This window comes from Streptopelia decaocto (genome assembly GCF_964273445.1).
Source record: "Streptopelia decaocto genome assembly, chromosome: 3".
In the NCBI taxonomy this organism is placed as follows: Eukaryota; Metazoa; Chordata; class Aves; order Columbiformes; family Columbidae; genus Streptopelia; species Streptopelia decaocto.
The window spans coordinates 63490020-63517356 of NC_138656.1; the positions used below are offsets into that span (position 1 = coordinate 63490020).

Genomic DNA, 27337 nt, shown 5'->3' on the forward strand with positions numbered 1-27337 from the left:
TGTGGAAAATGTGGTGGTTATCAACATCACTTCAATTCCAACTGTAAATAATAAGTAACATGCATTGTTTTAGAAGTTTTTCACAGAGCTTATGGTAGAGTCTTGTCTTGGAGTGCGTAAATCATGCACGATGAACTAAAGCTGAAACATAATAAGTAGCTTTAAAGTACCTCATTAAATACATAAAATAAAGCCTGTTTAACTGACTTTCTCATATTTTCTTTTTAGACTTTTGTCACCAGAACAACCTCCAAAAGCCAAGTTTCTAACGTTGGGTTCCAAGTTCCGCTACAGTGGACGTACACAAGCACAGACACGACAGGCCAGCAACCTCATAGACAGACCAGCTCCATACTTTGAGCGCACTTCAAGTAAACGTGTTTCCAGGAGCCTTGACGGAGGTATGAAATTTGACTTATTTCTTTGGTGTGATGATTACATTATGTGTTGTCATTCTGATCTGACCAGTATTCCAAAATGTTGGCATTACGGATGCCCAGAATGTCAGTTGACAAATTTATAATGGTTGATGTGAGGAGCAGCTGGTTTTGTTACCTGTCAATTTTAGGTGACCTAAGCAGTAAGTTAAGGCACTGTCTAAATTGTGTGGCAGTGCTGCAAATATATGGAGGATTCTATATTGGACATACAGTGTTCACTACTTGTATTTTGTTTTTACGGGTTAGGCATGCACTATATGCGTTGATTAAAATTGTTTGGCTAGTGGCAGCTTTTGGGCTCTGTGTTGGCCTGGGTGCTATTCTACACCAAGCAGAAAAGGCAAAACAAGTTCTAGTTTTGTATCTATTTGTTCAGTTTATTGTTCTCCTAGTATATTTATTAGTTACTTCTGTGTTTAGTTAATGTGTTTTATGTTGAGGTTGTTTGAACAGATACAATTTTTGTGTCGTTACTGGTGTTTGGTGTCTGAGCAGAAATACCTTCTGGTTCCCTTTGTTGGAAACAGGCATGCTTTTGAAAGGTAGGTATAGCAGCAGTATGTGTGAGAGATGTAGAAGCACATGTTTTACACTAGATCACTTTTGAAATAAATATAAGGTAGAGAAATCCTTCACAAAAACGATGTGAAGCTTGTCTTTTATTCTAGTGAAGTTGCGTGTGCCTTAATCTAAGTGAACTGTGACAATGATATATGACGTTAGTTACAATTCAGCCTTTACCTTTTTTCTCCAAAACTTTTTTTTATGTAGAAGACTTTTACATCTGAGTTGGTTTTAATGTCTGTGCTTCTACTTGTTAGAAACAATTTGCTTTCTGCCCAGTTCTTGGAGATTGTATCAGGAAGCCTTTCTGAGACCCCTTGTGTGTCATCTGAAGAATACAGAGGTGTATGTATGTGTGGTCAGGGCCAAACTTTCACTTGTACAGAGCTATCACAATCAAAATTTTGAGCATTATGAAACATTGTTCTTGGTTTTCCTTTTTTCCCCTCTTAATCATCTTGGATTTCATCTCAAACAAACCAGCTATTCCTGGCAGCATTTAAGGCAGCTTGCTGGTGTTGCTATCTGCAGCCTATAATAGTTTTAAACTGTGTTCATTCAAAGTCAAACTTAAATATTGTTCTTTCATCAGGCAGTAGTCCAGTTACAGGTTCATACCGTGAGTGAACAGCTGAAATGAGAAATCCTGTAGGGCGTTACTAACTCTCCTTTGTGAGCAACCAGTCCAGTGTCACTGTTCCTCTTCAATACCTAGAGCTGCGTATTCATCTTTGTAGGGGTTACTCTTGTTCTGTTCCCATCTCACCCTCACTAGAGGGGCTGCAGAATGGGCTGAAAGGAACCTTGTGAAATTCAACAAAAATAAATGCCAAGTCCCACATCTGAGAAGGAGCAGCATTATGCACCGGTAGACACTGGGGGACCAACTGCACTGAAAGCGGCTTTGCAGAAAAGGTTCTGGGGACTCCTGCTGGACAAGTCGAACATGAGTCAACAGTGTGCCCTTACAGCAGAAGCAGCCAACTGTATGCTGGGCTGTATTAGCAAGAGCAGAGCCAGCACATTAGGAGAAATTATTATTCATCTCTATTCCGTACTTTGTGAAGACCATATCTGAAGTACTTGTGTGCATCTTTAGGCTTCACAGTATTAGATGGGCACTGACATATTGCAATGAGTGCAGTAAGGACCACCAAGCTGGCCAGGGGACTGGGGCCCATGGTATATGAGGAGAGGCTAAGGGAACTGTGGTTCTTTAGCTTTAAGAAGAGAACACTGTAGTGAGATGTTACTGTCTACAGCTACCTATGGGGAAGATATAGAAAAGATGGAGCCATGCTTTTCTCAGAGGTTTCCAGGGATAAGGCAATGGGGAGTGCCTGCAAGTTGAGATACAGCAAATTTCAGTTAGAAATAAGAATTTTCTTGTTGTTTAAAAATACATTGGATATGCTCAAAATTCAACTGGACAAGTCCCTGAGCAACCTGGTCTAATTGGACTTGCTCTGAGCCGGGGCTTGGACTAGCTGATCTCCAGATGTCCCTTCCAACTGAAATTATGCTGTGATTTGTCAGAAGTTGCTTGTGGAACTTGAGGGACATATATCCAAGAAATACTCCTTCCACCCAAGAAATACGCTATTTGACACCCAAGAAAGGATCGGAAGCTTAAGTTGGAGAACTTACTATTTAGGCCCTGAAAGCCCAACATCCCAAATCTCACATTTGCCATTAGCTGGCCTTGGCTTCTCAGCAGCTTAAGGGCGTCTCTGATGTGGAGCTCAGACTGTTCTCAAAAGAGGACAGCCCTTGAAGATACTCCAAGAAACGCCTCTTCCTCTCAACTTTCTGCACCTTGGCTTTGTAAATTCAAGGCATATGGAGGTATTACAGAAGATTGCTAAGCTTATATCAAAGTTGTGTTTATTAAAGCTGCCTAATTAAAATTCTCCTGTATTTCAGTACTACTGTTTTGACTGAGCCAGTCATCCTGATGAAAAAAAGAAGCCATCCTCCTCATTAATCCTATTATGCTGAATCAAATAAGAGGAAAAACTAATTTAAGGCCTTTCACTCTTTTGTGCTTTGACTGTATTCAAGTATATATATTCAGTATATCCCCCTTCCATTTTTTTGCAAGAACGTAGGGAGAAAGTCTTACTTGCACTGAGCTATTGTTTCTTCAGATTTGCTAAGGTTCCAGAATAAAAATACTGTGACAGATATGTAGCTATTTCCATATTGCATTTAAACAGTCCTCTCAAAATAGCGAATTTCCACAGAACACTGTTGCGTATTTCTCTTTTGCTATTGTGATTTACACAGTCACAAGAACAGTACCTTCAATTTGCCTTCCAAGAGGAATCAGAAAGTTGATAATTAAATAACTACTTGATACTGTGGGTATTTTTCCCTTGCGAAGTGCACACTATATGACAAGGGTACATTGCTGTTTCTGTCAGTGCAAGGAGAACCATAGACCTTTTTGCGAAGTCAAGAAGCTTAAAAATATTTTATCACTTGATAACTAGCCTGTATTGCTCATTGATTACATCACAATAAAATAATTTTGTTAAGATGTCTTAAAACCAAAATGTTCCAACTTACCCGATTAACCAAAATTATTTTGTTCCCTAATAGCTCCCATGGGTATCTCAGATCAAAGTCTGCTAAGAGACTTCCCTGCTACTGCAAGGCAGGCTGCTGGAGATAAAATACTTGACCTTGACGCTGCTGGTCAGGCCAAATTAAAAGAAGGTGGCAGAGAAGAAGATGGAAGCCCAGTCAAAACTCCACAATTAGAATTGACTCAGGACGGAAAGGTATGGCTGACTTCTACACCAAAATTACTTGTTCATGTGTTGTGTGTCCATTTGTGGTTATTTAGTGCCTATCACTTCTAAGCATCATACAGAACACCATATTAAAATATTAAAGGAAAATTGTCAAGTGCTTGCTGTCGGTTTAATTTAATATGAGTGTAAGCAAAAGAAAATACAAACTTCTTAATGCTATTGACCTAGGGTTTCTTTTATTGCTATAAATTTACTTTGCTTGCAGGAGTTCTTGAAAAAAAAAAGTTTCAAAGGGTAATAATGTTTTATTCATTTCCTTAGTTTGTTTAGACTTAAAAAGAAATTGTTAGTATATCCACAGTTGTGTACATTCTATAAAATAGAGTATGTTATGACTGTGTTTAATTACCATAGGTAACAGTATTGTTTTAGTAACCATTGCAGAATTACTTCATCCTTTAAAAACTTGTGTGTTGACTGAGGCATAGATTTCTGTGAGAAGTCGAGTACTTTGGTCTGTTCCTGTTGCAAACAATCATTCGCTTGTCTTGTTTGTTTGAGCTACTGGGGGAAAAGGTCAAAAAATTAAATTTATATCTTGTATGAGTTGATGTAAAAATTTCCTTCTGAAGTGTCAGCTGAAATCTGCTGCTCTTCTCTCTTGGAGATCATTTCTTTTTTTGGCAGTTCTCTAGAATCTTTTTCCGTATTTGAAGAGTAATTTTGTTTTCAAACATTTTTGCAAGTTAGCTACCCATTTGATTCCTAGGAGGACTGCTGATTTTCTCTGTGCAGTTCACAGGTTCCCAGTGCATTCAACTGTAGGAAGGGAACAAATACCAAGAGTTGCTTTTTTTTGTTTGTTTCGTTTGCTGGCAAGTTGAAATAATTTTGAATTCGCCTAGGAAAAAGGCACACAGAGTGTTTCTTTATGGGAGAAAAATGGTAAAATACATTACTATGTTTTGACTGTGGGCTTGGTAAAATGGTGATACTCCCTTGTTTTCAAAGTGGCAGTATCTGTCAATATTTTAACCAAAAGGAAAAAAAAAAAAAAAAAAATAGAAGTTGTTCCAGGAAGCTGTTCAGTAAGGTTTTGTTACACAGGCCAATTCTGTAACAGCTTGCTTTCCCCTCTAGTGCAGATACTACTTTTTCTTTTTGGCTCTCTTTAAGTCCTAGAGGAAATGGTTATAAACCCAAGAATCAAAGTGCCAGCTTGTCTTTCGTGTACTGCACTGTCCCTTGACCTTTCTGCAAAAGCTTTGAATGTCTGTCCGCTTCCATCTGTTGTGACTGTTACAGTTCAAAAGTGCACAGTTCTTTACAGCCTCAGAACAAAACATTCGTAATGGGTTCCTTTCGTAATCCACAAAAGTAAACAAGTTGGCTGCTTGTAAAACACAAAGGGATTTCTATTTTTATTTGCCATTTCTATTGCATTAGTAGAGCTATCCCTGCTTCTAAGTAAAAAATTTAACTAACTAATTTCTATTTTTTTCCCCTCTTCTTGTGCCTTCAAACTTGTCTGTTTTCATTTTCCACTGTGCACAGAGTTTTTTTCTTCAGCTCACTCACGTACACCCATCATCACTACCCATCCATTTTGTATCATCCCATCTCACAGACCTGTCACCTGTCCCCGAGATGGACATGCTTTCAGATATTTCAGAGGAAGATACCTTTGGGGAGCCCCTTCTTACCATCCCAGACATCTCAGAGTGCAGTTCCATGAACGAAACACTAAACCATAATAAAACTGAAGTAGTTTTACCAAATAATATCTTTGAATCTATGAGACCCCTACCTAGTCGAGGCTCCCCTGCCGTGGAGGGAAATATCCATAAAAATGACTACAAAAGCACCGAGCTGTGTGTCTCATTCAGCTTTATCAGAGGCTTTTCTTTTAGTTTCCGTTCGCTGCTTGATGAGGATGGTTATATTACATTTCCTAGCCTTCCTGATGTTTGTAGCTCTTTCCTCCCGCCTGGCCTTCAGCACTATATTCCCATTACCTCTCCTTCCTTCATCCCCTCTTTCCTTCTTATCTTTGTCCTGCTTCTATCTGCTTTCCAGTCTATTCCTTTTTCACTCATGTTTTCCCTTCCTCTTGCTCTGTCCCTCTGCTACCTGGAGCCTAAGGTGACTTCCTTTAGTGCCTCTAATGACAATGGCCTGAATGACAAAGCAGAGGAAGAGGAGGTCTGTAATTTTGTTGCTTAAATGTTGACACTTGCACATAGCTTTTGTGCCTGTTCTCCCAGAGGCTTGCTCAGTTTTGCGCACTTGCTAGTATAGGAATATGTCTACATACGTGCCTGTATATTTATAAATACACACACATGTATAGCTGAATCTTTCTAACTTTTGTCATTTCTGAAAAATTGCCATTGTGGGATTTTTAGTCAGTAAATAGCTGATGGTTTTTCTGCTTGAATTCCTACAGCATGCACAATTTCATTACAGAATCACAGATAGAGAGCTGCAGGTAGAGTCGCTTTCTACTTCAAAATGTTTGTAAGCACAGAAGTCTGAATACTGAAAGTGCTGTGTAATAACAGATATATTATTACTGTATACTATTTGCAAGTTGTGTGACTTGCAGCATGGGTTTGTGTTAAAATGCACATCTCCTGTGTGCATTGACTGGAATGCACCACTCCAAAGTTCTGTTGAGATCCGAAAAGTAAAATTCCTAAAAGCTGATTTCAGAAAACTCTGGATGCTTTAAAACCAGCGATTTTTGTTGTTCCAGATTTCAGATGTTTCTGCTCTACAAGGGTGTGTGCAAAGTTGAGTCTGTCCAAGGCACTGTGTGCTGTGTGTTTTTTGGGTTTATTTTCAAGTGCTGTGATTAATCTCTAGCAGCAGTTAAGGTGGAGATTGATTTTGTTCATTAGCTGGGATTTTTGTTCATTAGCTGGGATTGCAGGTTGTATCAAACTTGTATCACTGGATTCTGAACCTTCTTTGAAATATACTGTTAAAATTGCTATACAGAAGTTTAAAATAATTAAAAAATGACTTCAAAGACTTTCTCAATTTTTCTGTAACCTGATTCAACCCATCATTTCTAACAAAGTTGCAGAAAATAGAACCCCAGATAAGCGAGAAATGAATAAAAATGCGATATGTAACACATTATGTGTGCATTCACATAGAATTGAAAAAACAACAGTATGTGCAATAAGTAAAACCCTCTTCAAATTTATGTACTCACACAGTGTTGACTTCTATAATGCATCTTTTCCTAAGATTAGCAGTTGGTATTTATGCCTGTGGAAAGACTGGCAAGTGGTTTGATTGCCGTTATTTAAGAAATTCAGAATACTAGTAGGTAAGAAATGAAGATTAGCTACCATTTCCAACAGAGTGCATTGCAGTTGGAGGAAGACTATATTCACCTAAAAAGGGGGTGGGGTGCAAATAACTCAGTCTGGGACAGCAACATTCTTAAAATAATTAAGACAGTCTGTAAATACAGTATTCAGGTGTTTGCCTTGAAACTGAGACTCTCTTCCCAAAAGAACTCACACACTAGATTCCATTTTCCCATCAACTTGTGGCAGAGTTTAAGGTGCTTAACACAGAAATCATATGTATCATTGCTTTTTCGTTACTCATTCTTAAATTTCCATCTGGGAAAACATTGGAAAGTCCAGCAATAAAGGGACACAGTGAAAAACTTCCATTTTTCATGCCACTTACACCAAATATTCCTTCAGCCATTCTACAACAATGTAGGTGAAGGAAGACAAAAGTCGCTTAATGATTTCAACAACATCTGGGGCCGAAACAGTAAAGGTCTGTAAATATAGCACGCTTTGCAGCATTTACAAAGAGCTTAAGCCTCTGTTTTAGTCTGTAAGCATATGTTAACGGTTCCTTTTCTTGATAATTTGCCACGTGCTCACATAGGTGGACTCTGAAGAGGAGGAAGCACAGCAGAAGGTGCATGGTTGTTTCTTTACAATTAAATCTGGCTGTAGTGGCTTGCCTTGTTAGCACCCTAAACTTTTGTGGATTTAGTCTGAAATAGTGCCTTTTCACCTTGCCATTTTATTTCCTTTATTTTACTGTCTGATTCTAAGGGTCTTTTTTTATTTAATTGGTGGTACATTTTATGTTCTTTTTTTTTTTTTCCCTTCTCTCTGTGTGGCTTAATTTCACAGAGCAATTCCTTGAGAGTAGACGGGGAAAATATTTATGTCAGACATAGCAATTTAATGTTGGAGGTTTGTATATAATATAAGAAACACTTTCCCTTCTCACGGGCTGCCAGGCTGCATGGGATGGGAGGTCACTTGCAGGCTGTTATGGTCACAGTGCATGAAGTGCATGGGGGAGAAACAGCTTGGAAGTTCTGCATGTTATTGTTCTAGATTCTGAGTTTAAATTTTAAAAAACACAAAAAAATTTCCAACCAACAACAAAAAAATCCAATAAACCAAAAAAAAACCCCTCAGCTTGAATGTTAAATGTACATTTTGTGTATTTTTTGATACATGTTTTCAAGGTGGCAACTGGGAATAATAGCCCTGTTTAGATAAAGTAAATACATGAGGCCAATTCATAATCCTAGGTGGGATTTCTATATTGCACCTCAATGTGTGCATCTTCTGTTGGGCAGGTTTCTAGTTTTCACCAGTTTTTGATCATCCTTTATCAAATTCATTATCTGAAATAATGTAGTTAGTAAGACACAAGCAGTGATAGAAGGATGGATAAATTAATTCTGGTTCTGACACTTAACGATTTTTAGGAACCTTGAGAAATGTGGCACTATGTTCTTAAAGGGAATGTTTAGATATGCTTCTGAAATCTTTGCCTTACTTTTTCAGTTCTTACATGGAAGTAATTCTTGCTTCCTAAGGGTTGTTTTTCATTGAAGATGAGCATCTATAAAGAGCTTTGAACAGTATGTTAATACCTAGTGCTTTGTCACAGAAGTAGGGATTTTTATTATAAGAATTCCTATATAGTCTGTTAATCTGGGTTACTTTATCCAAGATGGTTTTAGTTGCAATCAGTGTAATTTAATTTATGGTTAATAATATTAACTAGTAACTGAAGAAATTTTAGGAAGTCCTGCTGCCATTTTTTATTTATTTTATACATCCAGATGGGGCTATAAATAATTCCCTTTGTCACAAAAACTGTCCTTTAAAAATCATTGGTCTTGTTCAGTAATAAGGAGATGTATGGATCGCAGTAACCCAACTAATACAATTTTTTTGGCTTTTAGCAGCTTTTGATCACTATTGAAACTTTGCTTGTATGTAACTTACTAAAGCATTGAAAGTGTGCATTGCGTAACTGTGCTTTGATCAAGTCCAAGAAACGTGCCTTGTGTCAAGCCAAGACAGGTTTTAAAATTATGACATGATTGTTAACAAGCTTCAGTTGGGTAATAGAATGCCTTCGGCATAAGGTTTTACTTCACTCAATAAATACATACCTTAGGGGGACATATTTAATGTCTCGTTAGTTAGTCCTAGATTAAAAGTGAAGCTTTGGTCCTGTGACAATATGGACCTACTGAGTTGCCAGAGGGGGATGGAGAGGTTCTTAGTGTTCAATGTGCATGTGTGAATATTTGCAGAATTAGGAAATAGATGTGCAGCACCGAACTGTTACTAGTGCTGTATGTGCAAGTGAAAAGAAATGAGAAACTAGTGAGTTTGTATTGGGTTTGGGTTTTTTGTGACTAAAGATGTAATGTTTTTGCATTGTGAACAGTCACGGTAAAAATCCTAACAAAAATGTTAAAGTAAAATTTCAAAAATCTTTGTAGAAAACACAGATGCTTTACCTAAATTATTGCCTTTGATTACATTATTTCTATAAAACATCATTAATAATTATGTCTACATTGATACTATTCAATCTTCAGTCTTTTAATTCTTTCCTAAAAATGGATCTGAGGCTTAAACTTGAATTTCACCACAGAATACTGAAAAATATTCTTGTATTAGAGTTTGTGTAACCAACATAGTTTCTCTCAAGAGCTGGCGTGCTGGGAGGAGGACAGATTATGAAAGCAGAGTGAAATCTGTTCTTCCCATCAAAGCCCAGCATTGTATTTAAAGGATAATGAATTTCCAAGAGAGCCAAGCAGATAGATTTTAGCCTACTGACCAGAACAGTTATGTTTCTGCATAGCTCCTGATAGTTATATCTGCTCCTGCATCTGGTATAAAGTGAAAGACCGACTTGTAGTTATTTGATCCAAGATGCTGCATCTTTGCTTCCATGGGTCATCACAAAATCTAATTCCATATTCACATTGTGGTGTCCCCTTTGGCACTTGCCTGTGTTGGTGCAATTTAGGGAGAACTTTGGTATTGGTGTGCACAAGAACTATCCCTACTTGGCTGCTGTGTCAGCTGTCAGATTCTTAAATATGGAATTGGCAGATACCAGGCTTTAAGTCTTTAAATCTGATTCTTCCAGTGAGTTTAAGCCTACATGACAGCCACAATGAGTAGTTTTCCAAAGTTAAGCATTAGTTGTTTGCGCATTTGGCCCTGTAGTATTGTCTTCACAGAAGCAGTATTTTTCATGGAGCTTGTAATATTGAGAAAGATGCCTTTTTATAATGCTTCTTGGGTTAGACTATTGTTTCTTGCACAATTAACCACTTAAGGCAGCTATAATATCCCAAAATGCTTGATCCTGTGCTTACAAATTTTAGATGAAATCAAACAGCTACTGGAAATTATTATTGTTTCATAGGGCTAGTAGGTTTATGGATGAAAATAACCTCCTGTTAAATAATAATGCACAGCATTATTTTTCCTTTGCCTTAAAATATGGAAAGAACAGTCTATGAGGGGCCTTTCATTACAAAAACAAAAGCAAAAAAAATCTTAGTTCCCTTATAGCCTTAAACTTTTTTATTTGAAGGCACTCCAAAGAAGAATAGCTTTTCAGACATAAGGCACTTTCCTTGGTTTGGTTTCTTTTTTCTTTTTTCTTTTTTTTTTTTTTTATAGTTAAGTTTGCTTTTGTTGTCGTGTTTTGTCCTACTTTGTTTTACGTTGCGGGTTGCTAGGACCTGGATAAGACCCAGGACGACTTACTGAAACACCAGGCTAGCATTAGTGAGCTCAAGCGCAATTTCATGGAATCCACACCTGAACCACGCCCAAATGAGTGGGAAAAGCGGCGTATCACACCTCTGTCCCTACAGACACAAGGGGTATGTCACTGCAGACACTTCTCCGCATGCATTTCCATACAGCCCTGTATGTGATGTAGTAAATGCAGTTTGTCCTTTAAATTAACACTTTATTTGGCTAATGTAATATTTGTTTATACTAAATATACATTAACTTTTTACCACTTACCATTGGATCTGACTTTAATGTTTGGAATTTTATTCTACAAGAGCAACTGAATGAGGAATCAGTAAAAAAAAAAACAAACAAAAAGGAGGTGATGGCAGTATTTTCCTGTGCGTTGGCAGCTTAAATTTCACTCTGACTTATGCAGATTGGAGTTAAATTTTTGGCAAGAGTAGAACTTTTCCCTCAGTTTCCATCTCTGTAACTCTTCATAGACAGCTGGTACATAGACACACACAGCCTGTGTGTTGTTTTAGAAGGACCTTACATGATCAGTTAATTTACAGCGGTGACTTCTTCAGGACATATTTAATATGGTTGTTAAAATTTACTCAGATTAATCTCTAAAAGTCTGCAAAATGAATTGACCTACTGTTTCTCGATACCTCCTTCCTGAACTGAACTTTAAAAGAGCAATTTGTAAAACAGTTTTGTATAAATATTCTGGATGTCTGTGGCAAGTAAACTACCCAATTACATTTATCTTGCTCTTGTGAAACTTTTAGTTTTATGAAGAGTTAATGCTGTATCTTTCTTAGAGTAGAAGAGGAAGTCAGTCTTTGAAAGCAATCAGTTTTTCTTCTGTTATTATCCTTTTCTTCCACCAGTGTTCCTACCCTTCCCTCCTGAATGTATTGTCCTATCCCATTAAACTCTTCAGTATTCTCTTCAGTCCCCAGAGAGGTGAACTTTCAATTAAGTTTGCTTGATGCTGCCTAATGGTTTTTGATAAGACTTTATTTCAATAAGATACTTAGCAATCTGAACTATATGTGCATACAGAGTATACAGTCACTGACTGTATGGATCACTTCTTTACTGACTATTTTGTTAATTTACGGTTACTGACAGGATATTATTCCTCAAATTTCTGAGTAGTACCTGAATATTTCTACGCATAGTGGTGTATGCATACGTACAAATGCTGATCAAATTTTCAAATATCCATGACACATTGGTTCATTTAATAGCTATAAAGGTATTTTTGGTTAAAATAGACATTTATGTAAAAGTGTAATTTAATTTTTATGTGGTTGTGTGTGTTTTCTGTGTTGATTTATTTGTATTGAATTTGAGGATACTCCAAGTTCTTTTATCTCTGTATTTTTTTTCCCCTCATCAAGTATGTTGTGTCACTTTCAGATGGTTTGGGTTTATGTTAATGTGTAGTGTGTGTCTGTCTCATTGCTTGTTGATTTATATGGTTTTATAAAATGAAAACCAAATAGAAAAAAGGAGACCACATTTTCCAAGTGAAACCTCTGACTGGGAAGGAGAAGCAATGGACTGCAATATCATGGATTGCTGGAGCAAAACCAGAGGAAACCGATAAGGTGGCTGCCCTGAAACCTACTGCCTTTTTGCTGTATCTGCTGTGGGCTAGCTTGGGCGCTTCTTTCTTCTTCTTTTTCTTGTCCTGATGGAGAAGCCAGTACTGGAAGGCGAAGTTTGAGTTGTAAACCCAGGATCTCTGTGTGTGTATATGTATGTATCTACACATACATGAATGCCAACAACATTCTGCTTAAACACCAAACTAGCTGTGAAGTTCTGAATGGCTACTGTTTGAAAAGAAAACCCGATTTTTGGGGGAAAATTACTATGTTTTATGGGATTAGGATTACAGCAAAACATGTATTTCCATTCTATATGGAAATAATTGTCTGCAGTTATTTGACACTTCACACAAAACTTTTGCTTTACTTTTTCACCATGTAATCATTATTGAAGTCCATAATGCTGTAGAAGCAGCTTCATTTCACTGACAGCCTGGTTCTGAGTAACCTCCATGCTTCTGTACCTCTCTTTTCATCCAGGAAAAGAGGGAAGTTTTCCCCCCCATAAGCTGGTTTAACACCTATGCAGTGAAAAACACTATATAACCTGTGGGACTACTGGCAGTGTAATTGTGATCATGGGTAGCAATCATGATGTTGTTTTTTTACATCACTTTTGGACTATTTCCTACCACCTAGTAACTGGGACAAAAGTAGGTTAATGTAAAGCTGTCAGTCTTATTTCATTAACATATATTAATATGAGGTTTATGAAACAGTATATTTCCATCCCAATTTATTTGTTGAGGGATGTAGAGAAGTTCAAGTGTTCCATTAACCACAGTTTATAAACTTGCTGGTATTAGTAGATTAATACATTGCTCAGTCCTATTTCTGGACTGTATGTGCTTGCCTATCTTCCAGGTTAGTTGGGCAATAGACAAAAATAAAGCAGGGATACCACTCCTAATACTCTTTCTTTTCCTCCTTCTTTTGCTCCAGTTAAAATATTTTCAAATAAGTAATTTTCTGTGTATGAGAAATGTTATTTTGGGTACATCTCGTTTGTGCCACTATACTTCTGTACTTCTATATCACTGTACTCCCACAAACACACAGCATCTGTGACTTAATACTAACAGAAATTGTGACACGTTGATATGTATGTCACAAGTCAACATGTGAAATGTTGTTATGCTATCAACACCTGCAGTATTATTTTTCTAATCCATTCCCCCCCCCCCCGCTTGCAAACAGTATTTCATATTACTCTACATGACTATGTACCAGAAGGGATTTGCCAGGAATTTAAACATCTTCCCAGGCTGATACATTATGGTAACTACAGAGATTTGATGAAAAGTGCCAATTCTGTCTATATATGTAATCATTTTCACTAAATGCCACCTCAGCGAACAGGAGTTACATTATCAAACAAATTGGGGTTTTCATTTTAAAAGATTGCAAGACCTAAAAATTTGAAGGTGCTAACATGCAAAAAGATGGGTGGTATATGCCTGTCTTTAATTATATACAACATATGTGGGAAGAGATGCACACAGTCTGACCACATAGATTTTATTTTTTTTACCCTGTTTTTTTTTCTATTTACTGCTTTGACTGGTTAGAACACATGTGGTACTAGAGTATGGTAGAAGGGGTATCATGAACACATTTGTCTTTTGATGTAATCTATTAATAGATGAACATTTATTGGGCATGGTGAACTAGGGAAAGAAGTGGGAGTGAGGAACACGTTGCCATGATGCATACTGAATGTTGCATGAGGGCACATTTAATAACTTCCATTCATATTAGTTTTTCTTAGCCACCTTTGAGATGTACTCTAAATTTTATTGTAGGGAAAAAATATAGGGATTCTTTATCTTTTCTTTCTCTGTTCTTCTGCATGGCATGCGTGTTGTAGTATATGCTCAGTAGCATGGTGTAACTTATATCAGTTCAGATTCTACATCACTGCTCACTCGGTGAGTTCGCATGGACTGCAGTTGTCTGCATGGACCTTGGCTTTCCTCTGGCGTGTGCTTCTGCTGCGATCCTCTGTAGTGCCCTCCTGAGGCAGAAATGCATCTTATTGAATGTTGTCAAAACGTGTGTTGTGTCCATGTTAGGTACATGTTACATTATTGGCTGCTTAACTGTTTTTATTTCTTACTTAATACAAGAGCTTGTGGAAGGAAAACTGAAACAAAGAATTATAGCCTTTTCAGAGGCCTCTACCCACGTGAATTTTAAGTGTTTGCTTTACCATACAGATTTATAGAACTACAGAAAATAGACCAGACTATGAATGTAATTTATGCTTTAAAGCAGCACATGCTTTTATGAATGTTTGAACAAAACAAGTTTGTTTTTTTTTCTACAGACTGGGAAAGCCTTTTTGAAAAAAAGGCTTTTTAATAAATATGAATTTACTAAGCTCTTAAGCATTTGAAAAACATATATAATAAATAATATAAAATACATATATAAAGAATAACAAACTATTTTTAGTATTGTGGGTATATATTGTTCAAAGCAAATGCATCTGCCTGCCCTGAAGCTCTGAGCAAATTCGGAATTAGAGGGTGTTAAAAATGGATTTTTAAAGGGGAAAACTCCCAATAGTAATTAAGGAATTACTGTCTAAGTAAGCTGTTCTATTTGCAAAAATCCATGGAAATGTTAAAGTTTTTAATTTTTCTCGTGCAAAATAAGGAGCGAAGGTGTGCATGGTGAAGAGCTGAGTACGACTGTGTGTTGTCACAGCAGGTTTGCGTCCCCTCTGTCCTCGTTTCACCCTGCGGGGGGAGCCTGTGCCCACCCCCGCCGTGTGCCTGCAGCCTCCTCCCAGCCGAACCCCTTTCTGCGTTAGCTGTCTCTCTTGTCAAACCTTTCCTTTGTAGGTCTCTGCCGCCTCGTCCGCCGCTGTTTAATTCTTTCCTCTCCCTTTTCTAACTCGTCTAGAGCCTAGAAGAGGAGATAACGTCCATTTTATTTAGTAAGGAGGGCTTTGGCGCTGGCACCAGAGGGCCTTTCGCCGCCGCCGCCAGCTCGCGGCCAGCAGAGGGCGCTGCGGGGGAACAGAGCGCGGCCGCGCCGCCGCCCCAGGTGCTGCCCCATCCCCCACCCGCCCGCCGCGCGGCACCGCGCTGGGGTCCGGCACGTACCCCGCGGCCTTAAATACGCCGCTGCCCGAGTGCCGGAGCCGGGGACATCCCGCCACACGGCTTAGTTCTCTGTTGGCAGCACTCAGGAAATACTAATTAGTGCTTGTTTAAGCTTCACTGGGAATGCCGGCTTACTCTGCGTAGGCGCTTTGCTTGGTAAACAGCAGTAATAGCTAGGATTAAGTCACAGATGATGTGTTTTGGTTGTTTTGCTTGGTTGTTTTGTTGGGTTTTTTTGTTGGGTTTTTTTTTTTTTTTTTGTGTACTGTTTTAGCTTGAACTCTAATTTTGCTGCAAACCATTCACTAAAAATACATTAGAACAAAAAAACTACCTAATACATAATTTGCGATGGGCTTTCTGTCATATCCATCCCAGATCATTTTGTTATGGAACAAATACTAATATAACCGCTTTAATCTCATCATTTTGGCTCCAAAAAGAATCCTAATGGGATCATCTTGGTAACCATGTATTGCTGTTCTGACAACATACCACCCTAAACAGTGTCCCCCATCTTGTTACCTATTAAGTTTCATAAAGTGACAGACCAAGGATGAACAGCCAAGAAAATCTTGCAATAAAGTTTTTTTAAAATTATTTTTATGCTAGTAATCTCATAGTAGAATGCTAAGTAGGTTTTGGGTTGTTTTGTGTGTGTGTGTGTGTGTGTGTGTGTGTGTGTGTTTAACTTTCCCTTAACATTATTGTAATTTCTGATTTAACTGAGAGAAGTAACTGCCTCAGTAACATCACTGGTCAGTGCATTCATGCTTTTATTTTCAGCCTTTCATAATTAAAATCTTATTCCAACTAATAATGTCCATATTTTTAATGTAGTTTTGAATGATTTCAATGAAGTGGAAGGAAGGGAGCATAGTTCTTTGTGAGTCTGGCAGTGAATACACAGTGTCTGTCTAGTATCATGTATATTCTTAAAGCTTGCTTGGAGGGTGTTACGCTGTTGAAAAGGGTTATGCATTGATTTTTGTCCTCTGATTGCTTTTTGTTTCACAGAGACATGCTTCCAGAGCAGAAGTGCCTTGTACTGGAGTCAGCGATGCTGATAAGGTTCTACTGATTTTTTCCATAGTTAAATTCAGCTGTAACTCTTCCAATCCATCTTCATTCTTTCTTTCCTTCGTTTTTCAGTTAACCATCACAACCATCTTTTGTCTTCTACATGACATGAACCAGCCATCAGCTAATTGGCTTCCATTATTTTAATTTATTCATATACTCTACTTTTATTTTTCCTCATCCATGTTTTTTGTGCAGAGTTCACATGAGACTCTGGACATAGTGGAGGAGAAGAAGCAGGCAGAGGTTGGGATAGAAGAAACACTAGTCGTAGACGAAACCAACAAAGGGAAAATGCAAGTTGCCACTGGTGCTGGGGAAACATGTAAGGTGGAGGAGCATCTGTCAAAAAAAGACTCTTCATCATTGCCTTCAGATAGTAGCAGCAGCAGCAGTAGTAGTGAGAGTGAGGATGAAGAGGTGGGAGAATACCAGCCACATCATAGGGCAACTGAGGAAGTCATCAGGGAAGAACAGGAAGAAGAGGAAGACATGAAAAAGAAAGAACATGAAGAAAAAATACAGCATGTGGAAGCCACACCAGAAGGCAGTAAACTAAATGTACCAGTTGAGCACACACAAGTTAAAGCTGAAGATTTGGTCCAGGAAAATGCAGTTACCATAGCTACAGACGAGAAGAATTTGTCAGAGGAGATTAAGCAAGATTTAGGTGAAGAGAAAGAGGAAGAACAGCTCAGACTCAATGGAGATGTGTCTCATGTTGACATTGATGTTGCACCACAAATAATTTGTTGTTCCGAGGTAAATGGTAGAACAGTTTGACAACTAGATTAAGCAGAGATATTTCTTGGGGTGGAAAATATACCTGCCTTTCTTCTTCTCCTATTCCTCCAGCTCTTCAGGCATCCAACAGGATACAGATCATTTGGAAGGTGAAACCATTGATGAGCAGTGAATTCAGTTATGGTTTCTGACTTTTTGCTAGAACTGAGTGAGAATCACCAGTAAGGCAAACCTTCCGAAGACTGCCGTCTCCCTTTTATCTCTCCCTTATTTTATATGCATATACATAACCTATATTTATTATTTACATTTCCAATGTTTTAAGTCTTGTCTTGTCTATTTGTCAGTTGTTTTTGACACGTCCATGATGTGTAATTGTGATTGGAAAACTATTGGCAGTTGAAATTAGAAAACACCCATCACAAATTTTTGTTCATTTTTTTCCCCTCATTACTCACTGCTTTTCTTGCCTTTTTTTTCCCTTTAAAAAAAAAAAAAAAAAGTTATGAATCTATAGACTAGAATAAGTATGGCTGGAAATCGTGTAGGTGAGACCACAGCATTGTGAAGCGATGAGACTGACACCATCATCTTACTAGGAAATCTTGTGCAGTAGATACTTAGGGAAGCACACATGAGTTCCAGTCACAATCAGTTATTTTAAGCCAAAGAGGGTTGAAAGGTTCATTACTGGGCAAACTTTATAAAGAAGCAGAAAGGGGAAGAGTGAAGCACAGGGATGCATCTCTTTGTAAAGCTGGCATGATCTTCTGCTGAGCTTTTAAACTATTAGGTGGGTTTTTTTTCTAGTTGTCTACCTGCTTGTTCTTTTAATGGTGATAGTTTCTTTTCTTTGCACTTAAATTCAAACAGCTTACCTTGGAGTTTTTTTGTTCTTTTGCATACGCATCTATTCAGATTCATGATGTGAAAGAATTAGTTTATAAGATTTTTACAAGTTGCAGGCACCCACACTTCTTAAAAACGTGCCTGGTTTGGAGGAAGAGTAGAAGGGCTGCTGTTTGTGCAAGTGTGTGAGTGTGTGTGACGAAAAGAAAGCTTTTTTTTTCTTCTCTGGGATTTTCCCCCATGTGCATCCAAAATCAACAGGAGATAGCAACTGATGCAGCTAGAAAAAGATCAAAAGGCTTTACTATACTTTTTTTTAAAGTTCGTAAATATACTGAAAATCTGCTCCAATAAGGGAAGTCATAAGTTCACTGGCTTATGGACCCCTGTTTAATTGCTTTCTTTGTGATATTGCAGAAAACACCACTAGCAAACGCTAAACAGTTGAAATGTCTTATTAGCTTCTTGTCAAAAGAAGCTGTTGATTACCACGATCATTACCTTAAATGCAGATTGCTTAAAATCCAGTTATCAAAGTTGTTTTTCTATTCCAAATTAGTACAAACTAAAAAGTTAAACTTTTACATAATTTCCTTGGAATTTCTAGTCCTCATGTGCAGTTTGACTGAGCAGTATTTGCTCAGTATTTTCCCAGATTATTTCTCATATGAAGTTCCTCCATCTGAGTTAGCCATCATCTTCTTTATGCAAGTTAAGATTTTTTTTTTTTTCCTACATGCTCTCTTACACATTTTCAATATGAGTCTTGAAGCTTTGTTTTAGCAGTTGCCTTCTCTGATACGTAGTGTTGGCTGAAACACAGAACTTTGGCAAGGTTATTAATAGTGGAGAGTAAATTTTCCTACCATGTTATGCAGATACTAGAGGGCTGGTGTGTTAGACTTCATTTCACTTTGCTTATTTATTGCATCCTTTCTGATTGGGAAGACAGTCAAATACTTATCTTACTGTTAAGATTTTCTTGAGTTTATGGGTATGTTTTCTTGGTCTACTTTACAAACCAGCTTCTGTCTTCTGAATTGATTGGTTATTTCTTGCACCACAGCCTCCAGTAGTGAAAACAGAGATGATAACCATTTCAGATGCCACACAGAGAACTGAAATCTCCACTAAAGAAGTTCCAATTGTTCAAACAGAAACTAAAACTATCACCTATGAATCGCCACAGGTATGGCAGCTGGGTTACTGTATTGTTTGCAAGCTATTTTCTATTCCAGTTACTTGTATATCAAAATTGATAATGTCCAAAAAATGCTTTTCAAAAACCTGTCCTTTTTTCTAAGCAGCTAAACTTACACTTTGCCTATTAATTAAGTGAAATGTGTGTAGACAAAGCCGTGTTACTCCTGAAGTCTAAGTGGTGTTTGGTTGTTTTTAATGTAAGAACTTAGTTGCTGTCTGCAAATGTACAACTCATTTTTAGTTTTGAAAACTTGATTCAAATGTCTCATTGCTCCTGAAAGGAACAAGTGGCTTTGATCATAAATTTTCCCCAAGAATGAACCATAACAACAGTCTTACATGACTGGGTAAACTCGGATGGCTTCTGTTTAGATAACAGTTCTAACTGAACTAGACAATGTATTTGGTAAGAAAATCATCCCTTTTTCCTGTGAAAACAAAGCTTTTAAAGACCAAAATACAAAAATACCATTCTTTTTTCCTTACAGCTTGATAGCAGTGCTGGTGGCAATGCTGGTGTGCTGCTGAGTGCACAGACAATTACATCAGAGTCAATTTCTACTACCACAACTACACACATCACAAAGGTAAAAAATAATAATGTCTCTCCGAACTAAATAAAAATTTGAAAAGAACCCTCAAAATGAAGTCCTACATGAATTTTCTCATACAATTTATTTAAGCAAGCTGACTTAAAATGGATTGGGTTCATTCCAGGCATGTGTGAGAGTTAATCTTTCTGTAATCAGATGATGAACAGGGAAACCCTAATGAATAAGCAGTAATATCTGGGAGCAGTGCAGGGAAAGGGTGAAATATATGATTAGCTTTTTTAGTACTTCATATAGGTCTTAGTTCTGTTTGACAAATAAGTGTATACCTAAATTTTTACGGTTTCAGCCCTGTCATGACTCACTGATATCTTTATTGAGGTAAATGATTTGTCTGTGGTCTGCAGTAGCTCTGCCAATGGCATCTAAGGATGAACTGCAACAGTGTTTTCTCAGTCTTAGTGTTGATGATCCTTATGCTTCTAGGTTTAGAACATGTTTATAAACAGACCCTACCACTAGAATACTTTTCAATCATCTTTTTGTGCTGAATTATGTGCTCTGCATTCCGTGCTTGAAAAGGAAAGGGAAACTTGGTGTTTCATCATTAGAGTAAGAAATTAAGAAACAAAGCACAAAGTTGTTTCCATCAGCAATGTGAAATATGTCAAAAATATCTCACTAAGGTCCATGAAAAAAAAAAAATGCAAAAACCAGATTATCTTTGTATTTAATGGCTTGGGATTCTTCAGAGTCTGCGAAGAGGCCCATGATAGATGGGTTGAAATCAAAGAAAAGACTCCTGGAATTTTCTTGGTGCCAGATTTATATGGTGGAAGAAGCTGGAATTCCAGCTTGTCTGCATATCTAGATGTGTTCAAACTTGGGCTCCGGTAAGAGGAGGAATTCTCTAGTTGTTTTTTAACAGGCTTAGCAGTTGCTAGAGTGTGACTAACTGCATAGCTGAAAAAGGACAGGATGATTTAGTACCGTGAATATTTACTATTAATTGCAACTCAATCACAAAAATGTATTCGCTTCAGTGTGACAGAAAGGAGTGCTTCGTAGCAATATGGAATAATCACAAGGATGTTTTCTTCTTGTTTTGTGCTGCCTGTAGATGGTAAAAGGTGGGGTGTCAGAAACAAGAATTGAGAAGCGTATTGTCATTACTGGAGATGCAGATATTGACCACGATGAGGTATGTAAGCTGTTAACATTCACCATGTGCTTTTTGTAGTCCAGTGCGATCTAGACAATATTTCAGAAACCTGAAATCAGAGAAAGATAGAGAAATTGAATAAGAGGACATAGACCTTGAGACTGTTAATTGTGACAAAGTTGTTAAGTGATTGTGTTTTATGAATAAGGAGCCTTTAGAATATAACTGAAAGAAAAACAGCACTTGTAACTTTGTGTCATAGATCATGTGAATGGATTTCTTACTATTTTTAAAGGGATTGCTTTTTTTGGAAGAGACCAGATTTGTTTAGTGCTGGTTTTGCCATTTTAGAGGAAAGGCATTACTAAAGTAATCTTATTTTGATGCATTCGCCCGAATAGATGGGAGTCTCTACCGCATTGTGTCAGCAACATCTGAATGCAGCAGTCATTTTCATTGAAAGATTTGAAATACATTAAAGCATAAACTGCTCAAATTTAAAAAATAGGTTTTGACTTGTATTTATAGAATTCTGTATAATAAAAGTAATTGATGACCTGCTGGTATCTTATGTAAGTAGCTTTCATCTCTATCAGTACCAAAGCAGTATTTTAAGATGTCCTAGAAATTAAGGTTAAAATCACTTCTACCTGCCCAATTAAGAAGGCTGAATTTATGCAGTAGACAGAAAAAATAATTGAGAAAGTGTAATTATCTTTTCTTTCAAGTGTTGATTACACAATTTTTATTGTTTTTCACCTAAGAAAATACAGTAACAAAGTCGATCAACAGTTACTGGATAGTACAAATGGAAAAGCCTACCTTGTACATAAAGTTGCAAGTGAATCCAGTTCTAACTTTATGAAAGCTATACAAATCAACGTAACAGGATTTAATGTGAAGTGCTTTTGGGAAATTTAATTTCACATTTTGATCTGCCTTCAGAAAGTGGCTCGTGACAAGTTGAATCTCTTCTTGAGCTCGTAATTAAATTGAGATGGCTGTTCAGCATCAAGCATCGCTCTTGTTTACCCTGACACATGTTCAGTGCACTTCAGATGTCTGGAAAGGTCACACAATATGTTTAGCGTACCAGACAATGCTTTAGTAAAATGGTTCTCTAAGCTCTTCTTTGTTTTTCAGATAAGTGGGTAATGAAGTAAAAAATGCAAATATAAAAAAGGAAGTACAAAATACAATTTAAATTGCTGAATTTTAAAGCAGCAGTAAGCAGCCTTTAACGGATTTAAGAAATATCTACCACTTTTTCTTCAGTGGATATGGAGCTTTTTAGGTGCACAAACTACATGCTAGCTGTTTTTTCTTTAGTCTTTTAGCTCTCTACATCACTAGAACAGTTTTCAGTAGGAAAAAAAGATATTTTGAGTCTCAGAATACAAATGGTTGTATTAGCTGTTGTAATTAAACAGTTAGAGACTTAAGTTTTTTTTGTTGTTTAAGGTTTGGTTATGAACGCTGATTCTTAAATCTCAACAGCTACTTTTAAATCCTCATTTGTACTACAGAGATTACACTTGGTGTATTGTAAAGGACAAACTAAAAAAAAGTTGTTAGGATTAATACATCAGCAAACATCAGTGTGTTCCAATGCACACTGTGTGTTCTTCTGTATGTATTTCCTTAATAGGACTTCAAATTCATTATCACATAATAGTTAAGGTGGCTACTGTTGTTGTTTCCAATCTTTCTTCAGAGTTAGTTATTTCTTCTCCCATTTACCACCTGTGGCTCAGGAAAATGTCACTTTTATAAATGAAGATAATGCGAAAAAAAGTTTATATTTTTCTTGCTTCTTCTAGTATATTTGGGTTTTTTGTTTTGGTTGGTTTTTAGTTTTGTTTTGGATTTTTTTGGTGTGTTTGTTGTTTCAGATTTGTTTGGTTTGGTTTTGTGTTTTGGTTTGGTTGGGTTTTTTTTTCAGTTGTGGTTAATACTAAGGTGAGCAGTGAGCTTACTGTTGCCTCAGAATGCCTTCCAGTTTCTTCTTTCTTGCATTGGGTTCCAGCAGTAGTACAGCTTGTCAAGGTTTAAAGCAAGGTGGCAATAAACCATGGCAGATGCCCTCTGTTAATCCCCTCCCACCATAAAAGGTGATAGAAGATAAGGAAGATGGACTTCAAGTTAGAAAGAGTCTTGCAAACTGGAAGAGTTTTAAAGGCTTTACTAATGCTACTAATAAAGAGAGAAAATGATACGAAATACACAAAACCAAATCCTGAATGCCCGATGTGGAGTTGGCGTCACTCCAGCGGCGGAGCTGGGAGCTGATGTGGCTGCAGCAGCTGCAGGGCTGGCACCCCAAAGTCATGGGCAACACTTCACAGCAAACCAGAAACTGGATTTCAGGAATGCAGGGCCTGGGGCATATAGATTGCAGGCAGACAGAGTCCTCTCTAAGTGCTGGCCATGGTCGAAGAGGGACAAGACCCTCGTGAGCACCCTTTTATATAGGGGATATGACGATTATGGGATGGAATACTCAGTTTTAGTCACCTGTTCTGTCCGTCCCTCCTTGCAAACACATCCCCCTCAATTATGGGATGTTATCAGAATCCTTAGCTGTCAAAGCAATAAATCTAACATGAGCTTCCTCAGCATTCCATTGGTCGCTCTTATCAGTTTCGAGCACGTGGTTGAAAAAACATGCAGGCAAAAATTCAGAGAAGTGCAGTTCCTTAGAAGGCACTTGCAAAGAACTTAGCTGAAAATTCACTAAAAGAGAAACTGGTCTTGTTTTTAACAAAACCAGGACACAGCTCCACTGAAATGAGATTCAGATCAGAGGAAGGAATAGAAGGTCCCAGGTGCTCTTTCTCCTTTTCTGCCTCAGAGGGTGCTCTTATGTGGCTGACTGTAAAGCCTTGCGTAGAATAGCCTAGAATAATTTCGGTTGGTAGGGACCTATAAAATGATCTTCTAGTCCAACTGGCAGTTTTATATATTGGTATATTTCTCAAGAAGATAAAATTTCCTAAAATGTGGAGGAGGGATTACAAGAAACGGAGTAATATCTATATGTTCCTGAGTTGAACTAGAGAAAGTTCTCTTAAACTAGTAAAAGGAGAAAAAGGAGATTCTTGTGCTGAGAAATTTCTGACGATTATCTTCCAGAGTTCCAGTACCATGTTAGTACACATTCAAAAGGATCTGTCCATTTTGTTCAGGAAACTAAAGGGAACTCTTATGTTTCTTTACTGTCTACATTCTTGTGAAGTCTTTACTTGCTAGACCTGTTGCAGAAGTTCAAAAACTTCTGTGGTATAAGAATATTTTTGTCTCCTGGAATGAGCTAGAAAAGTTACAGGATGACTTATGGTTATTTGTTACTGCTCAGAATTTGCAGTAAACTTTTAGCATAGTGGGGCTTAGTGTTATTTTTGGTTGAGTTTTATTGTTTGAGGGTTGATTGGATTTGTGTTTCAGTTGGTTTGGGTTTTGGGTTTTTTGTTTTGTTTGGGGTTTGTAGGTTTTTTTTTTTTTTTTTTGAGGTGTGTGTTTGTTTGTTTGTTTTCCCACCCCTGAGCCCTCTTAAGTTCAGGAATTTAGAGTTTTGAAAAATTATAACCAAAATTTCCGATGCTAGTCTCCCATTCTCTGGTCCCACGTGAATGTCCTTTTGCTGTTGTTAAATTACTTATTTTGAATACATTTGCAGGCCCTGGCACAGGCAATCAAAGAAGCCAAAGAACAGCACCCTGACATGTCTGTCACAAAAGTGGTGGTGCACAAAGAAACTGAACTTGCTGAGGAAGATGAGGAATAAAGTCATAAAAGCCCTTGAGCAAATACTTCAGGTAAGCCGATGTATATAATTAACATAGAGAAATGTAGCATCCGTTTCCTGTTGAGTTCTGTAAAAAAAGGCTTGAAAAATATGGGACATCTTTGATATATGCTGTCACAAAATGGTGAGTTGAAAGAGGTGCTGATAGTAGACTGTTAGTCTAAGAATTTTTAAGTCAAATCTGACATTACTTTTCATTGCAAATTTTCCTATATATGTCTCCCAGTTTTGTCACAGTATTCTCATGGCATTTCCTATGATGTTTGGTCAAGTTGTTTTAGTTTATATTGAAGCAAGTTTGGGCTATTTCTGCAAAACATGAAGGACATTTTTCTGTTTATGTGTACAATTACAGTCCTTGCCTTACAACTTGCTTGTTTAGTCAGAACACTGTGTGCAGTTGTCCATAGTGAAAGGGCACACTTGGATATTTTAATTTAGTCAGCTAATTCTTAATCCTAAGAACACTGGAACATTTAACTTGTTATTATTTTCCCAGGCAAGGAGTTAAATGCATTGCAAACTCAAGTTTTAAAGCCTCGTAGCAGTTGAGAAACATATTTAAAGGAATGTCAGTTTATTAGCCCTCATTTTTGGATGGTAAAAAAAAAGGGGGGGGGCAAACAAAAATTGCACATTTTCAATAGAAAGATCAGGATAAATGTAGAATAAATGTGCTGTTGCACTGGTTGTAGGCCAGTGTCTTACAGCTCGGTAACCATTCAAGTGCATAAAGCTTCGCATTTCCTTTGGTTGATGTCATGAAACTGAAGCTTCAGATTTTTCAAACTCGATGGTTTTGTTAACTGTAGATTCGAGGAAAAGGTTTCATTTGGGAATGGTTAAATAACAATGGGAGAGATTTAAAAATAAATAAATTTTTAAAAGCAGTGTTTTACACCTTTGTTGGGAGACATCTTCGTTTCTGCTGATGAGTCTGTATTTAGCTGGAAGAGCAGGGGTTTCAACAACTGGAAGCTTTTAATGTCCATTTTGACTAATGTTAATGTAGAGGGAGGCAAGGTAAAAAAAATACATTCTGTATTTTTTTTTAAGATAGGAGGGTTGTCATGATTCTTATTTCCTGGCTCAGTAATTTATACAATGGTGTTGTGGCCTGTGGAAAAGAGAGCTCTAGGTCCTGCACAGGCGTGCTTTTCCGTAGTATCGAATGGAGTTTTACCAAGGAAATTACCTGTCAGAAACTCTAGCTTCAGGAGACTTCTACATACCATGAGCACTATTCGTGAAGTGCCAGGACTATATAAAAAATGAGATGCTGACTTGATAAGAGAATTGATGTAAGCTACTGTAGGAGTATGCATTCACATAAGGAGGATGTTGTCACATAAGGATGATGTATTTCACATAATGCTGATATTTTTTCATGTTGAGAAGATGTTTTATTACTGTGCCCAAGTGTCCTAAGAGCTGAAGATTTCACTGTTAAGTATCGCTTCTGTGATCCAGAGGAGAAAAGATTCAGGCGTCAGTTTGAGAGGATATGAAGTGCCGCTGCTTGATGCTGCTTTATGAAAGATGACAATCGTCAAGGAATCTGAGTCTTCCTGAACTAGTCACTGATCACAGATGCATATTTTCAGCTGAAAGACAGAGGCTAGAGCCTTAGCTTATTTCGTCTACCTGCAAGTGTCTAGCATCTGGGTGGCAGTGGAAGCGCCTATATCAGTGAGGAAAGAGAGAGCTAGTATATGTTGCCAGCTGTTGATGTGTATGTGATCAGTTCAAGGCTGCACATTGTGAGGTTTTTTCTATTATGAGGTATCTGTTGGGAGAATTGTTGGTTCCCATCACTTCAAACATCAGCTCTTCTGGGAGTTTATCCTGAACTCCTGCCACCTGCAGCACTGTATAGAGCAATGGTGTTGGATGCTGTGGAGAAGTCTGTGAGGAGAAGAGTAGGATGTCTGCCCTCTACCTGAAGATACAAAATTTATCCCCCTTATCCATCCAGGTGGTTCCAGTTGCTTCTCCTGACCTCATACAGTTTGTGCTAGAGCTACAATATTGGGTTTTGGTTTTTTTTTTTTTATTAGCTGAGTTCATAAATGACCTTTTGGCCAGTTTTTGTCTGAGCTTGCTGAGAACCTGGAGGTTTTACATCAGAGTGGAGCTAAGTTGGAGCTGCCCCCTGCAAGTTTCTTCAGTTTTGGTCAGGTTATTGTGTGTTTGAAAAAAGAATGGATAGTTTTTGCTCATAACATGACAAACCAGGAAAGCTACATGGATTGAGTTTGGAAGTGCTAGGTCAACACTCACCTGGATATTAATGTTGTAACATTAATACTTTTTAAATTGCTATAACATTGTAGAATGTTATAAACTGTGAAAACAAACAAATGTTACTTGTGAGGGAGGGCTTGAGAAAA

At 37.6% G+C, this 27337-nt stretch overlaps 1 protein-coding gene across 11 annotated transcripts in view; it reads left to right on the forward strand.

Annotated features, from left to right (window-relative positions):
* The window catches only part of EPB41L2 (erythrocyte membrane protein band 4.1 like 2), a 100673-nt gene that overhangs the window by 70470 nt on the left and 2866 nt on the right, over window positions 1-27337 (forward strand). For 3 of the 11 annotated variants that reach the window (XM_082047351.1, XM_082047354.1, XM_082047355.1), the window contains exons 12-23: window positions 229-401; window positions 3606-3787; window positions 7933-7995; window positions 10815-10961; window positions 12336-12440; window positions 15351-15494; window positions 16571-16624; window positions 16832-17395; window positions 19293-19415; window positions 19918-20016; window positions 21101-21181; window positions 24819-24957. In XM_082047351.1, coding sequence (XP_081903477.1) covers window positions 229-401; window positions 3606-3787; window positions 7933-7995; window positions 10815-10961; window positions 12336-12440; window positions 15351-15494; window positions 16571-16624; window positions 16832-17395; window positions 19293-19415; window positions 19918-20016; window positions 21101-21181; window positions 24819-24926 — 1843 coding nt within the window. In that variant the 3' untranslated portion in view covers window positions 24927-24957. The remainder of the gene's footprint in view (window positions 1-228; window positions 402-3605; window positions 3788-7932; window positions 7996-10814; window positions 10962-12335; window positions 12441-15350; window positions 15495-16570; window positions 16625-16831; window positions 17396-19292; window positions 19416-19917; window positions 20017-21100; window positions 21182-24818; window positions 24958-27337) is intronic. The other 8 variants (XM_082047352.1, XM_082047356.1, XM_082047353.1 and 5 more) reach the window with 8 other exon arrangements.